This window comes from Mugil cephalus, chromosome 20 (genome assembly GCF_022458985.1).
Source record: "Mugil cephalus isolate CIBA_MC_2020 chromosome 20, CIBA_Mcephalus_1.1, whole genome shotgun sequence".
NCBI classification, from domain to species: Eukaryota; Metazoa; Chordata; class Actinopteri; order Mugiliformes; family Mugilidae; genus Mugil; species Mugil cephalus.
Genome location: NC_061789.1, coordinates 11,925,808 through 11,943,501, shown reverse-complemented (window position 1 = coordinate 11,943,501; position 17,694 = coordinate 11,925,808). Strand labels below are relative to the sequence as shown.

Genomic DNA, 17,694 nt, shown 5'->3' with positions numbered 1-17,694 from the left:
GACAGTCCTTAACAAAGATTAAATAATAAAGATTGTATAATAATTCAGTAAAAATAAATATGAGAATGCACCTTTGTGTTATTAAAATAATTTTAGATAGATTTTTATTTTTCCCTTACCAAAGAGCTGCCGAATTTTATTTTGTTGTTTTTCACCAATGACAATAAAACTCATTATTATTATTATTATTATACATAAAATATAACAAGAAAGTTTAATAAAATAATAAAAATAAAAAATAATACAAAATAAAATAGAAAAACGAAAATCTGTACAATATTTACAACTGTAATAAAATTTAATTAAACTTTTTATTAAAATTTTATTTTTATACCGTCAATAACACAAAAATTATTCTCCAGGCGCTTTACAAAAACCGGCAGAGCAACACGGTGGCAAGGAAAACGTTTTGTTGAATTTTTGTTGAAATTGTGGAATATTAAAAAATTAAAATTGCAATGATATTAAATAAATTTACAACCAAACAGCCGTGTGCATTATAATTTAATTCACTCACATAATTATATTGAATAATAATCAAACTTTTTCCTTGGTGCAATATATAACATGCGTCACATTATTTCCAAATGTGTTTTATTATTATTATTATTTAATTTCGTCGCCTCGTCTCCAGGTGTCGCTGTTTATTCTTTGACTTAACGGACCGTGACGTCATGGCTCGACGGGCCAATCAGAGCCCTTCGGGCACCGCGGAGATTTGAAAACAGAAATGGCGGATGTTCGAGCGTAAGTCTGTTAAAGCGATGAAATATTCTGCTCTATATTATCAGCGATTAAAAAAAAATAAGAACAACCAGATGTTGTTCAGGGTTAAAATTTAAGTTTTCTGCCCCAGATGATCATCGTGAATGTTTGAAAACACCAGAATTAACCGTTGTTGTGTGTATCGTAAACGAGCTAACGCTACCCGGCTGCAGTTTTCCATAAGTGTCGTGAACCTGTATTTATGTGTTTGTTGTTTGTTGTCAGTGTGCTGCAGCGCTGTGACCCGTCCCTCCTGGACCCCAGCGGAGACTCTGAGTCGGACTGTGCAGAAGCAGCCGGGATGGTGCTCTACCTGACGGTCAGTCTGTTTCCAGCTGTTCCTTTGTGCTCTTTGTCTGCATCGTTATATGGAACTAAAAGTTATTCAGAAGAACAACGTGACGGGTCAACTCACTGAGATCAAACATCAAGAAGAAAGAAGGAACATTTTAACATTGACTTTAACATTGACTGACTTGGCCAAATGATTGTGTGAAGAAAGTGGTGTCTTTTTGGTGTAATCTTTGAATCCGCTTCCATTTTTCACGTGTGTCCATCTGATCTGAACTTGATGATCATTTAATGTTGGAGCTGATGTTCTTATTCTGTCAAACTTATAAACATCACAGGAGCCGCTGTGGTAGCAAATCCATTATTAAAAACTGACGTCTTTGTGTGTGTGTGTGTTCAGGACAGTCGTCGTGTCCAGAAAGTTTTGTGGCGTCAGCTGTTTGTTCTGGACTCCATGATGTCGCTGCTGGAAGGTCTGGATTCTGCCCAGCAGCTGATGACACAGTCCAGCCCACCCCAACCCGGTAAACACACACACACACACACACACACACACACACTGTGATCTTGACCAGCCTGAGAAAATTTGGACCAAACTCTTAATGAATATTTCTTCACGTTTTATTTATGGTCCAAATTAGTGCTGAAGCTAATAAGTAAGACATAAGCTAAGAGTAAGTGATTTACTATATACATTTTACTATATTAAATAACAAACATTTCCGTTCTGTCTCAGAGGGCGGGGCCCGGGGCAGGTGGAAGGCCCTCAAGGCGGAGATCAGGTCTGGGGTGGAGGAGACGGAGGCGCTCCTCAGGTCTCTGCAGGACAAAGTCCAACAGATCCACAGCAAAAGACACACGCTTACGCATCTGGTTCAGCAGCTGCGCAGCAAGGTGAACACACACACACACACGCACACACACTTGAGAAAGCAGTTTTGTGGTGCGGCATATGTGATCGTGGTGGTCTGTCGTCCCCTCCTTCAGAAGCAGCAGTGTGACCAGCTGGGGGAGTCTCTGCAGAAGGCCCAGAATGCACTGCGGTCCTGCGATCACCGGCTGACTCAGCTGAAGGCGGAGTCGGAGGCGGCGCTCGCCCAGCTGACGGGCTGGCAGCGGCTCAGAGCCGAGTAAGTGCGGCGAGGTCGCGCGACGTTCGCTCCGATGTCCCGATCGGTCGCTAACGCTGCTTCCCCGCTCTCCCGACAGGCTGCAGCGGCTCGTCCCGGCTGTTCAGGGCCTCATGCAGGTCAACCTGCTGTCCTTCAACAAGTCAGAGCTGTCCGTCGAGTTCAGGTCACGCCCCTCCTCTAACCTGTCGGCCTGTGAGCTGGAGCCGCTGAAAGTGTCGGTTAACTGGAGCCACGACGACCGCTTCACGCTGCAGGTGAGTAACACGGCCGGTCATGAAGTCTCAGGCAGCTCTTTGATAGTTTCAGTCTCTGTCGTGTTTGTATGTTTGTCATTTGTCATGTGTATGAACTCCTCCACGTGGACCAGCGCTAAAGCCTCACTGTGTCTGCAGGCGAACGAGTGCACGGTCGGCCTGCAGGAGGACTGGATGCTGGGTCGCCGGGCAGAGCTGGGAGCCACCCTGCTGGAGGCGATGCAGTGTTACCAGGGTCAGGCCGAGCTGCTGACAGAGATCCAGGCGCTGAGGTCCAGGTGAGGACGGCCGATGCTATTAGACAGTCAGTGATGATCAGCGAGACCTCCGAAAGGCTCAGATCGTTGATCGGCAACCACTCACAGCCTGTCATGCGGAGCGCACACTGCTGAGACCGACCTTATATTCTCAAAACACGACAGACACAATCTGATTCAGAACCTCCTTCAGAAAATGACACATTTTAAACTGTGTGCGTTTCCAGTTTTGCTATCGACTGGAATCCGGCTCAGCGCCTGCTGATCTACCTGAAGTCTGCGTCGCTGGTGTGCCACCTGGAGGTGGAGGAGGGATACCCGAGCAGCGGGACGGCTCGACTGTTGTCAGTGAGGCGAGATGGAAAACCCCTGGACACATCTGTACTGAAGGTAACAGCCGGCGGTGGTCAGGCAGCTCATATTAGTTAAATATGGAAATCTATTGAGATTTTAGTTTTGATATGAAGCGTCAGGTGTTGGACATGTATGTGTTAATAAAGTCAACTCACTGCTGCCTCTCTCTCTGTCTGTTTCAGCCTCCTAAAACGGACCTCAGTCTGACCAAGTGGCTGGTGTTTCTCTGCAGCAGTGACCTCATCTGACTTTTGTTTTTTCACTTTCTACTTTTCTTCCTGCACATATTTTTCTTCTTTTTCCTCACACGTCCACTAGATGTCAGTGTCTCACCTGTATCTCCTGTCCTTAGACTGAGTCTGTACATAACTGTTCATAAGAGCATTGTTTCTGTTACTTACCAATACATTTTGTATACTAGGACCAAACTGCTTGTTAAGCATCAGTTATAAATCAAATTAAACAAGATATTGGAAAGAATTCAACTTTACACCCTTCATTTGCTTGTGGTTTGTTAAATTCTAGTTGCTGATAGTTGTGTTTATTATTTTATGTTATTCCTTCATGACAACACAATTATTTATGCAGGTGAATAAAAAAATAAAATATTGCCAGACTGCAAATGGATTTTAAGAAGTTGCAAAAGTAAGGTAATTGTTACTTTATTAATCTTTGTTAATTGTTAATGTAATCCTAAAAGAAAGTACTTGAGTAAAAATAATAAAAATAAGATAAATAGAAATAAAAAGTGAAAACAAAAAATGGTAACAGCTCAATAAAAAGAAATGAAGCTGAAATCGGCACAAATTATGTCTTTTATTAAAAACATGAACGACTGCTTTTTATTTTGTGAATCTGCCACTAGGAGTCGCTGTTTCCACGAGGCATGGAGGCGCTGCTCCACTTGTACTGTCAAATATGACATAACATCACACACACCTCCACGTGATCACATAGCATGTAAGCTGCAGCACGTCACGTAGCCACAAGCAGACGGTTGTCTCCATCACAGAGGTCTGAGGAGTTTAGGGTTTTCATATGTCACAGCAGATATCAGAAGAAAACTCAGTTCAGAGAGTTTAAAAGAATAGATTTATCATACTGTTTGTCCTTTATTGTGGTTCCCTTCATTGAAATGAGCGAATAAAGTATTAACACTGGTCATTTTTAATACATGGTGTTGGTGTAACAGAAAGAGAAACTTACATTAGTAAAAAAAAAAATCTGCAGGTTTGAGAGTTTAAGATGTTCAAAATCCTGCTGGATTAAAGGAAAAGGTAAAAAAAATAAAGTACATTTCAGAGTGAAGTGTGGTGTCTGAAGAATTTTAAAATCACAGTTCTGGCTGAAGATTGAAATGAATGACAATTGAAATAATCAAATATCTGGTCTATGATGGAAAAGTAAAAACCAGAGTTGAGGCTTGAGGTAAGTGAAAGATAAGAACGTCCGTTTGAGTGTAAAATGATCCGATTTCTGTGTGGAGTTTGGTGGGACGTGTGTTCAGCTCTTTTCATGTACTGCTGAGGGGAAAAAAAAACAAAAACAAAACAAACGAATGACCTGTTACTGAGTGATAACAGTGTCCCTGAAGTTATTATGTAAGGAGTCGACACACTGGCAGGAAGCGGCGGCTGAAACCGGGACACGGCTCTGGTCTCCGCCTGCTGGCGCCTCATTGGTCGGTGGGGATGCTGAGGGGTTTGGGGGGAGATGACCAATCACAGCGGAGAGGAAAGTTGGTTATGAGGCTGCAGTTTGACCTACTTTCTCCCCCAGTGTGGCTGACTTGAATTTAACCATCAAGTGAAATAAAGGAAACGAAGACAGACGGATTCTCCTGTGTACATTTATATATATATATATAGATGATCTTTACAGCATAAAACAGATTAAAATACAGACATCAGAATATCTCACTTCCATTTCATACACAATGTCTCAAACCTGTTGTATATACACTTTGTGCCCCACACACCATTATAGAGTCATAACATTTGCACATATATTCATATAACATAAAAATATAGATGTCAAAGCAGTTCAAGTATAACTGGATATTTATGTACAGAGTTCATACAGAAGATCTGCTGCATAATGTTTGATGAGGCGTCGCTCTGCACAGCAGCAGCAGCTCGTCGCAACGCCAGATTTCCTGACTGTACTTAAACGCAGCGTTCTGCCTCCTCCTGGCTGGTGGTGTCGGCTCTGAGGCAAGTCCACGGTTTTTAAAAAATAAGAAATCTGCTCCCTCGCGTCATCGCGCGAAGGATGTGTGCGCGCCTGGAAGTGCTGGATGTCCTCGCTCTTTGAAGACCTTTCTGCTCAAATTCAGGGCAAATCCCATTTTTTTTTTTCCAGAGTCAAAACTGAAGTTCATTTTTCAAAGGGTGTTAAGAGAGACCTGACGGATTAAAACATGATTAATTTAATTTAATTTAGCGGCTTTGAGCCTGAATTCATTTCCAACGTAAGGCAGCTGAATTGTCTTGAGTGCAGCTCAGACAGAGTCTCAGTCTCTGTTTCTCTAGAGTTTTATTCTGAAGGATTTGTGTTTGTGTGAGTTTAGTTCTGCCTTTGAGAAGTTTTATCTCATTCAGTTGGCATATCCACCATTGGTGCGACTGAAATGTCTTACTAGCGCTGTTGTCTACAAACCTGTTTTCCCCTGGACCAGACTCTGAGGCTAAACAGAGGTCGAACTGTCTGTGGAAAAATAAAAGACTCTTCTTGTCGACTCTGGAGGAGCAGCTCTGTAAACAGACTCTTATTTTGGCGGTGAGCCGAGTGCTGACGACGGCGCCACCATGTCATGTCTTTGCACGTTGGCCCCGGTGGCGCCGGGCGTCGCTCGGCTCCACGTGGCCGGCCTCGTTTCCCCGTCGCCGCGGCAACGTCAGGCGTCGATGCGGAAGGACAGCAGCTTCTCAGAGTGCATGTTGTTGAGGGTCCGCAGGTCGGGCAGCTTCAGGAGCAGTTTGGTGAAGCGAGGTGAGTCCAGGTTGTGACTGTTGTTGTCGGGGGCGACGGCCGGCTTGCTGACCAGCGAGCGCAGGGCCCGGATCAGGTTCTCCTGCAGCTGTTCCACCGAGGCCACGTTCTCGATACCGGAGCGATCTGAAAGAGCGGAAGACAAGAGGGGCTGAAACAAGGAAGATGTTTCTGTAACATGTTTTAATATTAAAAGACCAGAGGATCCATCAGTGACTTGTGGACGCTGCACAACACCAGAGGTTTCTAATGAGCTAGCTTATTAGCTAGCTAACATACAAACAGACATAGAATAAACAGGAAAGGCAACGGTAACTAAGAGGATGCTGACGGTGCTCACCTGCAGACACCAGGACCACGGCGGTGAACAGACTCAGCTCCTCTGCGTTGAGCTCCAGTGTCGCCAGCTTGTGGCTGAAGTCAAACATGGCTCCCAGCAGGTCGCTCATCCCCATCGCCTGGAGCTCCTCCAGGCTGTAGGTGGCGCCAGAGATGAACGTGACGCTCTGTTCCTTCACGTTGAACAGCGACGAGAAGCGGACCATCAGCACCTGCGGCGTGGAAAAATAATGAGCGGTGAGTTGCGGCTTGTCAAGCGGAGGGTTAGTTTTTATGTTTTTTATGATCGAAACCAGAGCTAAAATTAGCGACGTGCTGTCACGCGACAGACGTAAGTCGTACCTCGAAGGTGCCGGCCTTTAGCAGGGTGACCTGGTCGTTCTGGGACAGGGTGCTGAATCCCGGGATGTGCTTGGCGAACTCCACCACCTCTCTGACGGCGGGCGTGAAGGACAGCGAGAAGTCCTCCCAGATCTCCTGCGGTGTCTTTGAGGGGTCGGCCTGAGGTTTCATGTTCATCGGACAAGCCTGCAGAGAGAGGAGGCCACAGTCAGCCCCGGGACAGTGGCCGTCCAATCACAGCCCAGTAATGAAGAGCACACAGACCGGTTCTTACCAGAACTATCCCCGAGCGGTTCTTCATCGGACACTTCTGCCCTTCTCCTCCGAAGAAGTTATTGTTGAAAAGGCTCCGCCTCCCGTTGCTATGGTGATGGCGCATGCCATTGCGGCCGTTGTCCGGCTGGAGGTAGCAGCCTGAACCCAGGTTGTTGTTATGGTGATAGATTGTGTTGAGCCCGTTGGCCTGGTAACCGTTAGGGCAGCGGTTGGGACCCCAAAGCTCCGCCTCCCCGTTGTTGCCGTGGTGATTCGGCTGCTGTTGCTGCAGCGCTTGGGGACTGGTCAGCTTGTCGTGGGCGTACAGGAAGGTTTCACGGTGAGCGCGGGCGATGGCGCTGATGGTGGAGTCCACCCCGGGGCTGGGTGGCGGATGAGGGGACGGGGAGGGGGAGGGGCTCTGGCAAGGGGGAGGAGGGAGAGGAGAGGGGGAGGAAGTTGATGCTGGGGCAGGAGGAGAGGGGGAGGACGGGGCGAGTGGCAAGGCCGAGGGCTGGGGCTGGGGAGCAATGGTCACCCCTGGACACGGAGAGGAGGAAGAGGAGGAGGAAGTGGAGGGGGAGGAAGTGGAGGAGGAGGAGGAGGAGGAGGACAAGCTGGCGAGCTGGAAGTCGTTCTGCAGCTGGTTGTTGACCATGTTGTTCATGGCGCTCTGCATCTCAGCCAACATCCTCTGCTTCTCGCGCTTTGGGATCCGACCGAAACGAACCGCTGTGGATGAAGGAGGAAGAGGAGGAGGAGATGTCATTCCAGTTCAGACTGGAGGAGAATCTGATAAGATGCTCGGTACGACTGAAATTTAGTCACAGGGACGGACAGGTGAACCGGCAGACAAGGGTTAGTGCTCACCGTCTCGGCTCATGCCCACCGACAGACACTTCTTGAAGCGACACTGCTGGCAGCGGTTCCTGTTGATCCTCATGATGGTGCAGCTCTCGTTCTTCAGACACTTCTTGTACTGGATGTTCTGCTGGATGCTGCGACGAAAGAAACCCTGCAGGAGGAGATGGAGGCGGAGGTCAGACAAACCCCACCTGGGCCGCAGCGGTTAAGTGAACAACAAGGATCCGTCGGTTCATTAAAGACTTCCTATTCTCACATCCGCATGCTCCTGCTGAATCGTGATCAGTGGCGGTGATGTAAGTCAGCGTGTATCACATCTCACCTTGCAGCCTTCGCAGGCGTGAACTCCGTAATGGAAACCAGAGGCCACGTCACCACAGACCTTACAGAGTAGCACCATGCCATTCAGTTCTGACAAAGAGAGTCACGTAGGACACAAAGTAAATTCAAACTGCTCTGAGAGCTTAGCTTAGCACATTACATTTTATTCATGCAGACCTGGTGGCTATTAGCATGATAACATGTGGAAATTATTCCCACTGACTCACTGATGCAGTTGAGTTGATAGTTAGTTCCTATTAGCGTTTAAACTTTAGGAGAATATCTTCTCATGTGTATCTATAAGTTTCCTGTACTTTTTGTTCTGCAACACGCAGATTATTTGCAAAAATGGGAGGAATCCACAGGTAAGAGTGAAGCCTGACGTTAGCATGTTAGCTTCAGCCTGAAAACAGGAAGTGGTTTGAAGTTCGAGCTGGACTCAAACAACACAAATGTTCAACTCAAAAATCAGTCCGACAATCAGACTGGCTACTTACTGGTCAGACTGGCCACAGACTTGCTGGGCGACGACCTCAGAGGGCCGCCATCGTCCCGGCCTCGAGGTGAACCTCCCGCCGAGGACGAGGCCGAGGAGGAGCCGTCGTCCCCCGCAGAGCCTGAACTGGAGCCGCTGCTGAGGAAGGAGGAGGATGAGGTGAAGCAGGGCTGGGAGTTGGAGTTCTCGCTGTACATGGAGACCGGGCTGGTCCTGGTCGGAGAGCCTCCACATGAACCCACGTAGGAGATCACGCCTCCTGCAGGGGAACAGGGAGGAGGTCAGGGTTAAAGTCAGAGAGACGGCAGGAAGGACTCACTTCAATCATGTTTTATTCGTGTTGCACTCGACTTGCAGGTTTGACCCAGTGACTGAAGGGATTGGACTAAAATGAGTATAAAGTAGGGCTGTCAATATTAACGCACTGACACACTTTTCGGGCAGTTTGTCCAAGTAGAGTTACCGTCGTGCATGTGCAAATGTGCAGTTGATCCGGTAGTTTGAGTCCAAAAAAAAACAAACAAGGCAGAACAGTCGACTGACATAAAGTATTATGCACACTCTGGAGGATGGAGTTTTCTTTTCACAGAAGCACTTTCAGGTTTAAATACCACATTAACGCTAAACATACACTAGTCAGGGAGTCTGCTAGCACTTTGGCTAACACGTTCGCACCATTCACGACGAGCCAAAGCCCCAAAGCAATGTGAAAGGGACAATCTACCCAGAATTTTATCGACACGGCTCAGCTCGGCTTCGATGTGAACAGGAATGCTGCGTCTACCCGCCAATTTACACGATGACATTGATGTACCTGTCTGTCACAATCTGGTTTTGTCACTGGACAGCCTGTCAGACTGTGTCATTGTAGAAGCTCCAGGGCTGCAAGCAGCTCAAAAATGGACCGAAGTTTTGGTCTACTCCCATAAGAGACTGACCTCTGAAGGGCAGAGGTTTTTGTCCATTTTTTTTTTCAATCACACAAATCAAATGTGTTCTCGCACAATCGTTAATGAAATAGGTGAATTAGCCCTACGTCATGTTTGGGAAATGGCACCTGGGAATCTTGATGTGAACCGCGCACATGGCTGTGTTTATATACAGCTTGTAAAGCTAAGTACACAAAAAGCACACTTTTTTATTGATCATGGCAGCGCACTGGCAAGACCGTGAGATCTGCTAGCGGCTCTGCATCCGTGGAGAAGAGGAGATGTGCAATGATGACATTGTCAACGCGATGTCTGAAACTCCTGTGTCAACCCGGTATTTTTGATGTGAAAAGGGTGCAAGAAAAAACAAGACAAAGACACCCTAGCCATTCCTGCAACCACTTTGTTGCAGAAACTGTTCTGAGTTGCAGGCCATTTAGTTTGTCATAGTGGCTCTTAGAAAGAGGAGGAACAGTAACGGGTAAATGTTTAAAAAAAAAGAGCCAAAAAGTTGTTAAGATGTTTTGTTGAAACTGCTAAAGGTGTATTCCTTTCTTCTTAGTCTGTTTACTCATGCAAAATGAAATGTGATTAATGGTGAAAATGAATATTTAATTGTGATTAATCGAAATTAATCCACAGCAATCCTGTGATTAATTCATGATTTGACAGCACTAGTATAAATATATGAATGAGTTCATAGTTTTGAATCAGTTTGTGAGATGATAATGATGATCCCCCATCCACTCACACTACAAACTGCGAACTAAGATTTCAGCTGCTCCCAGATCAGTGCAGTAGCCTCACACACAGTCTGGCTCTGAGGGGGCGGTGACTGAGGGGGCGGAGATGTAGAGTAGTGGGAGGGTCTGTAGTACATGTTCAAAACAAAGAGTCTTTCTAGGAATTTCAGGAACAGAGGAAGGAGGGACAGGGGGACTCACTCCTCCCCTAATGGAGCAAACGAGTCAGAGAGACACTGAACATGAGAGACATGTTTCTCAGCCTTTGGCTCGTTGGTCGAAGGAGTTCAGTTTAACATTTTAACAGTAAAAAATAATAATTATTATTATCATAATGCACTACTTTAGTTGAGAAATATATTGATAAAATAAATATAATTAATGAAACGTTAAAGCTCCCATTATTTGGGGTCAATTTAACAATTTGCAATGTTTAACGTCTTTAAACATTTGATCATGTTTTAGTTTCATATTTAATGACTTCCTAATTTTTCATACCAAATGATGTAGATGACAAGAATATGTACTTAGAATCTGCCCACTTCCTCTGGTGTAAATTATGTTACAGTTCCTCTTCATAGTCTACTTAAATTTAACACCTCAATCGATCATTGTGTCCTGGACATATGTCTCCATCTGTAAATATTGTCCATGTGCTATAAAAACAACCTGTACCATACACCACACTATTGATGCTACATGCACTTACTGCTTATTGCACTTCTGGTTAGATGCCTACCTGCATGTCGTTGCTCTGTAAAGCTGAATCAACCTAATCTAATCTAATATAAAGCCGCTCCTTGGTGTCAATTGGTGTCCAACTGAGACCAAGGATAAAAAGTGTTAGAAAGATTAAAAGGTAAGAAGAGGGTTAAATTAATGAATCCATTCTACGAATTAAGATCTGTAACTTGTCCGCACCACTGGAAATCCAAAAATGAGGATTAAGGGACCAACATAAATGATGAATGGGTGATGGATGGATGGATGGATGGATGGAGGGATGATTGACAAAACAACAAAGCAGATGGCAGCTCCACGTGAGTCTCAGCAGCAGCAGAAACAGACTGACGAACAGATGGAAGCAGTAGGTTTTCGCTGCCCACACCCTGACAGCAGGACGTCTTCATATTAGAGGTGACGACAGTGACGGTGCAGACTGGCAGGAAGCGTCCAGGGGATCGTATCATGAAGTCACGGTCTCCAAACGTTTTAGTTATGGAGTTAATCTGCATATTTCCACACCCAGGGAAACATCTAGAGTCAGTTTTTGTAAACGAGACCCTCTCTCTTTTTTTTTTTTTTCCTTTTAGCGCCGTTTCTGGTCTCCACCAAATGTTCGGTTGATAAAACACATTCGGTCAACATCTCTCCTTCTTAAGTCACGTCAAAGGTTCCCTCTGCTGCAGAGGTTCATTGGAAATCGACAAGATCAGAAGCGCAGAAGAAGAAGAAGAGGAGGAAGAGAAGGACTTCAGGCACCACGCTGCTCGATCGTGATGCGATTTGTTCATGTGATGCTGCCGCTGTCTGTCCGTCTGCACGTGTCAGAGCTGCACGTGATGATGCCTCCTTTTGTCTGAATGACACATGGTCTGTCTTTACACGTTCAGAGCAGAAACAAAGCAGAAAACACACACACACACACACACCCACAAGTCTGTGGCGTGGGTCGTCCCATCGACACGTGCTCCTCCACACCTGGATGAGTCCTTTATCCGTCAGTTCACATGAGTTCTTCATGCGTCCACACTCGTCTTCACCTTTAGACTGAATACGTGCAGCCTTGGTTCTCTTAATGAAACCACGTCTTAAAAAGGGGAAATGAAATGGTCCTTGTACTGAAAACTATATCTGAAATATAGTCAAACATTAAAAAACTAAAATGAAAGATTTAAGCGGTTTATTTTTCATCATTTACTCCTTGCTTGTCCGCTAGGGTAAACATCTCTCTTCCACATCCAGGGCCTGAAGATGGAAGGAAGTGGACCACTACAAGCACCTGGGAGTCCACATGGACAACAGGCTGGACGGGAGGGACAACAGGGATGCTGGGGACAGGAAGGACCTGATCTCCCTCGGTTTGTTGAGGGAGTAGCACGAGCAGAAAAGACATCGGCAGGATCAACAAATTGATCCGGAAAGGCTGGACATGTGATTGGTGGGGGAGTTGGAGTCGTTTGTCTCGGTGAGAGACAGGAGGACACTGAATAAACAGCTCCCCTATTATGGACAATCCATCCCATCCACTACACTGAACACTGGAGGGTCAGAGGAGCTCACTCTCCAGCAGAATGACTCAGCTCCGTTGCCATAGCGAACGCTACAGAACTTCTTTTACTCCCACTCCATCCAGCTGTGCACCAGCTCATCTTTCTGTAACAATTAAGATACTTTGACCAATTAATTTCTCTTGTGGATCATTAAAGCCTGTCTAATATTTGTCAGTAATAATTTGTTATATATTGTTGACTTGGTCTATAAAATGCAGTTTATTAGATTGAGTGCTTCGAAACTAAAAATCCTTTTTACTTTAATCAGTTTTTTATCAATTATCAGGAACCATGACACAATGGGCACAACGGTTGAGATCGTTGCGTCACTGCGTCTCTTCGTGGTCGGTTTTCGTCTTTGTGGTCATTTAGTTTATCCGTATTTGTATAATTTTGTGTCCGTCTGGTGTCGTTTTATGTCTTTTTGCACCCGCTTTGTGTCTTCTTTGCGTTGTTTTGTGTCCTCCCATCATGTGTCGCTGTACGCGCAAATGCAAATAGGCCCTTTAAATGCTGATGGTTGGTTCATCGTCATTCAGGCGCAGTGAGCTTAGTGGCTTTTTTACAGGCTAATTCTGGAGAACGTTTACTCTGGAACAAGACAATAAAACAACAGAATCCGTGTTTAGCATTGGTCCACACAGGAGCCTGAATGGTGTCCACACGGGTTTAAGGTGAACTTGAATAGACAGCAGGTTTAAAACTGAGGATGAGGACAGGACCATCCAGTGTCTGATCCATTACATAATGAAGTCAGAACTGCCTAACTGGGTCAGACGAACAAGATACCTTTCACCCGCTCCACGCTAAGACGCTACAAAGGGGCGCGCAAAACCAGAGGGGCTGGAATCACCTCGAGGCTCGGAGAGCGACGAAAGAGGAGGAAACAGAGACTGAAGAAGCTCTGACGATATTCTGAACCGGGCGGACGTCAGTTCTCAAGAAACAGAACGGAGATTACGGAAAATAACGTCTCTGGTGGGAGAGGCCGACATTCAGCGGGAGCAGAAACGAGATCAGTGTTGATCAACCCGCTACTGTTGCAGATCTCTCTCTGCTTGCCTCACCCTCCCTCCCACCCTCCCTCGTGCGTACTCGGCGGGAGGCTCGTGTGCTCTCAGTTGTCACGCCCTCGAGCCACGTGCCTCCTCCACACAGCCGGCTCCACAACGAGACCGACCCACCCACATCCACTCCTCCCCGTCCCTCTGCACTACCCTCTCACGTTCCCCCCATTCATTCCGCACACATTCAGGCCGGGACGCGCGAATGAACCGAGTTCACCCGCAGCACATCCAACACGAAACTGAATACGCCGCATGTGACATCACATTGCTATGCAAATAAACCGCCGCAGCCAACGTGTTTTGAAGGAGAACCAGGTGACGAGCCTGGTCTCTGGACACTGTTGGCCCTCCATCCGCCCTGACCTCCTGCAGACCCTTCGCTGTCGTACATAGACAAATATTTGAGTCTGTTCACGTTGTTTCCCAGTGAGGAGAGCCGCACACATGCCGGGCCTGAATGAAACTCACGAGCAGACGACGTGTACAAGAATCCTACGGACATGTGAACGGCAGAAGAGACCCGATAAGACACGAGATGAACTCGGTAACCATGGAAACAGGCTGCGGGGAATCCGTCTGCACAGCAACAGCAGCCGAGGCGCGCGGGCAACGCAGCGGATACGGAAAAAAAAAAAAACACCTGAACTCGAACCCCATATTTGTTTGTCCGCAGCAGAACGGTTCATGCCTTCAGCTGAGGGACGTAAGTCAGTCGAGGTCACGCCTTCAGACGTCCCATCACCTCCAAAATGCAGCTCGGACGGCGCGCTGACGGGCTGAGCTATCTGCTGGAATGACACGTGATGTGGTCAATAATCGTAGGAAAAAGAAATAGACATCATCCGGTTGTTATGCTGTTATCAGAGATTCTACACGTTTGCTTTAGTCAGATGTTTACATCTATGACGGATGAGTGTTTATCTTGTTTCTCCTGCTGTTCTCATCTCGGCCTTAAGCACATGGATCCCCCCATATGAGCTGGGTTCTTCTCAAGGTTTCTTCCTGTTAAAAGGGAGTTTATCCATGTCACTGTGCCTTCTGGCTTGACACTATATAAATAAAAAAACTGAATTGAATCATTAAAATGCTATGGTAGTTTACTCTTCTATCAGTTCCACTTTAATTCACCACTGTTACTTGTAGAATTTGCACGCACATACACAAATGTTTTGTCGTTTGTGTTTAAACCGTAAAAAAATAAAAAAAATCAATGGATCCTCGTCGGTCTCAGCTCATATCAAAGCGTGCAGGAGGGAAGAGGAAACCAAACACGCTGAGCAGCAGCAGCAGGAGGAGGAGAATTATGCAATGAGCTCAGTCTGACCGGCAGCCAATCACAGCGCGGGGAGCTCCGTGAAAACAAAGCGCACATGGCTCGGTTTGCTGCTCCATGTGAACCGGCAACGGACGCTGTAGTGGCTCGCGCGCGCGCGCGCAGCCCCGCGCCCGTGCACGCGCGTACACACGTACGCATCCTCCTGGTCGTCCACCTGACACTGAGCGACCCACCGACCCGGCGCTGCCATCGTGACCCAGTTCCCCGAAACACGGACGCATCGTCACGGCGACGGTCCCCGTGATGATGCGCCTCAGACATGTGAGGACCGGGGCGTCTTCTTCCACTAAGACCCCAGACCACCACCACCACCTCCTCCTCCTTCCACTACCTCCTCCACCATAGCTGGGCCAATGTCACCTATTTACAGTTTAACGAGGCCAGTGTGGCAGCAGAGTGCGGCACCGGAACTTTTAAACCACCGTTTCTAGTTTCTAGTTTAGGCAACCGTGAGACGAGCGGTGGATGCGTCAAAAATAATGCGGCATGTTGGCGCCCGCTTTGTTTTTTTGGAGGGGGGGGGGGGTTACCGCAGAGACAACAGGTTTATTTATCAGTGAACTAATTCATCGTATCCCGCAGCTCCGGGTCACTTTTAAAACTGTAACAACAAAATCTGACACAAAAACTTAAGCCGCTGGTTGCGTTTTGACGCTGCGCTCTACCCGCGTCCTGACTTCTGTAAAACTAGGAATAAAATCTTTTGATATATATATAATTAAATTTCGACTACTTAAAAAACCCAACACAAGAAAACCGTCAACCTGCCATGTCCTCTGAACTCCCCACAGACCTTCAAACTCACACTCTCGGATAGGTCCTTTAAAGCTAAACACGAGCCGCGTCACTTGGCTTTAAATGAGAGAAGAGACATGTTTACCTGTGTTGTTGTTGTTGTTGTTGTTGTTTGTGTCCATGGCAGTGGTCGTCATGCTGAGCTCCAAGGAATTCAGGAGGCAGTGCGTTTAGTACAAATCCCAGATTTCATCGCAGTGCAGGAGGAGAAGTCAACAGGAGCACTGAGCACCACCGGAGAAGAAGAAGAAGAAGATGAGTCTCATGGTCGCTCTCGCCCTGAATCAAACGGTGTGTCTCTGCACGAGGAGCTTGTCATCTGCTGCACGAGCTCCTCTCGCTATTTTTTTCTTCTTCTTCTTTCAAACAGGGCGCGCGCGCAGCCGGGCGACGATGACGCTGATGTGAGTGCCCGCACGCGGCAGAAAACGGGACCGTGTGACCGCGGGGAGAGCCTCGTGCCCCAGTGACACACTTTCCCGCCCTCCTGTGTGCGCCAGACACCCGTTTAAATCTCCGAGCACGTGGAGCTGCCGATGCTCTCGGCCGAGGATTGTGGGAAATGTAGGCGGGGCACTCATTTTTGTGGTCCACAGAGGAAAATGTACATGTGACACACTGTTTTAGCTTTGTCTGAAGTGTTTTTTGTACTAATGAATCAATAGCTCTCTATCTATCTATCTATCTATCTATCTATCTATCTATCTATCTATCTATCTATCTATCTATCTATCTATCTATCTATCTATCTATCTAACTATCTATCTATCTATCTATCTATCTATCACAATATTAGCCTAATAAGCCTAATGTATATAATAACTTTATACACCATAAAAATTACTGCAATTTTCTGGACTAAAATATAAAATAAAGTTTAAAATTTTAAGCAAACAAACTATAGCCTGTGGATCTTGTGTTTGACACCGCTGTTGTAGACTGCCCTGAATGGTATAATGATGCGTGTTGTTTCCGCTCCGTCCAGCAGGAGGCGGTAGCGTCTGTTACCTGCTCAGCAGCCGCCGACATCATGCTCTGATACAGGACAAATATTAAGGCAAATAAACCGTTTTTCTTAACTAATTACAATATAAAACAATTTAACAGTTTAAATTTTACAACAAACGATTGTTTTAGAAAAAAAAGTCATTAGTGCAAAAATAAGAAAAGGGAACAATGTAACAAAATTATATGACAATGTCAACAACACAACAAGAACAGAGAATCAATGGTATAAATAACAAATATACAATTTTATCATATCATTTCATTTTCCAGCATTTTGTTGATTATGCTGTATTTTAAGTGTACTCAGGATCAGACTTATTGATCACTGTGTCTTCTTTCCAGATAAGACGGCTCAGGGAGGTTCAGGTGAGTCAATGTTTTGTCCCTGTTTGCTCTGTTTTTTATTTTTATTTTCTTTGCTGTGTTCTGTTCTGTGTTCACCAATATATCGGCCAGCTGATATAGGGGGGCCAGTATTTCCGTTTTTTACTCATCGGCATGTCAAGCACCCCTAAAAATAAATCAGTGCGTTTACATGCAGAGCTTAATATTGAATGCATAATGATAATGTAAATTTAAAAGAATATAATTGGTAGGACGGTTCTACTTAATTTTGTCATCAGTCTGAGGATCCTTGGCCCAAAAAGTATGTTGTCTCTGGGTTAGAGAGTCTGAGTTCTATCTCTCTGATGGATAACCCTTGTTACACTTCTGCTCCTGCATCAGCAGGCTCAGGAAGAGCTTCTTCCCCAGGGCTGAGTGATCCCGTTGGACTTCCAGTTAGATGCTGACTGGGTTTCATTGACTCTGTTGTTGTACTCGTACTCAGCACGTTTGAATCTAATCCAAACCTATCTATATGAAATGGGTCTTAAAATGTA

The 17,694-nt window shown here is 46.0% G+C and overlaps 2 protein-coding genes across 2 annotated transcripts; one reads left to right on the top strand and one right to left on the bottom strand.

Annotated features, from left to right (window-relative positions):
- The first annotated feature begins 645 nt into the window (after nucleotides 1-645).
- si:dkey-225f5.4 lies at nucleotides 646-3,804 on the top strand. Its single transcript, XM_047571394.1, has 9 exons — nucleotides 646-747; nucleotides 991-1,084; nucleotides 1,457-1,580; nucleotides 1,793-1,950; nucleotides 2,044-2,186; nucleotides 2,266-2,443; nucleotides 2,582-2,721; nucleotides 2,928-3,090; nucleotides 3,237-3,804. Exons 1-9 carry the CDS (start codon nucleotides 731-733, stop codon nucleotides 3,300-3,302), a joined length of 1,083 nt encoding a protein of 360 aa, XP_047427350.1. The 5' UTR covers nucleotides 646-730; the 3' UTR covers nucleotides 3,303-3,804.
- Nucleotides 3,805-4,887: 1,083 nt separating this feature from the next.
- Nucleotides 4,888-16,181, bottom strand: nr1d1 (nuclear receptor subfamily 1, group d, member 1). The gene is made up of 8 exons (XM_047571393.1): nucleotides 15,891-16,181; nucleotides 8,664-8,921; nucleotides 8,168-8,256; nucleotides 7,852-7,996; nucleotides 7,001-7,713; nucleotides 6,727-6,912; nucleotides 6,386-6,596; nucleotides 4,888-6,171 (listed from the first exon to the last, which is right to left on the bottom strand). The coding sequence occupies exons 1-8, from the start codon at nucleotides 15,940-15,942 to the stop codon at nucleotides 5,951-5,953; spliced, it is 1,875 nt and encodes a 624-aa protein (XP_047427349.1). The 5' UTR covers nucleotides 15,943-16,181; the 3' UTR covers nucleotides 4,888-5,950.
- Between the last annotated feature and the right edge of the window lie 1,513 nt (nucleotides 16,182-17,694).

Coding starts and splice junctions, on each gene's coding strand:
- si:dkey-225f5.4 (XM_047571394.1), top strand. Junction 2,187..2,265: donor TGGCAGCGGCTCAGAGCCGA/GTAAGTGCGGCG, acceptor CTCTCCCGACAG/GCTGCAGCGGCTCGTCCCGG. Junction 2,444..2,581: donor ACGACCGCTTCACGCTGCAG/GTGAGTAACACG, acceptor CTGTGTCTGCAG/GCGAACGAGTGCACGGTCGG.
- nr1d1 (XM_047571393.1), bottom strand. CDS start 15,942: ATGACGACCACTGCCATGGACACAAACAACAACAACAACAACAACAAC. Junction 8,257..8,663: donor GTCTGTGGCCAGTCTGACCA/GTAAGTAGCCAG, acceptor TCTCTTTGTCAG/AACTGAATGGCATGGTGCTA. Junction 6,172..6,385: donor CGTGGTCCTGGTGTCTGCAG/GTGAGCACCGTC, acceptor CCGCTCTTTCAG/ATCGCTCCGGTATCGAGAAC.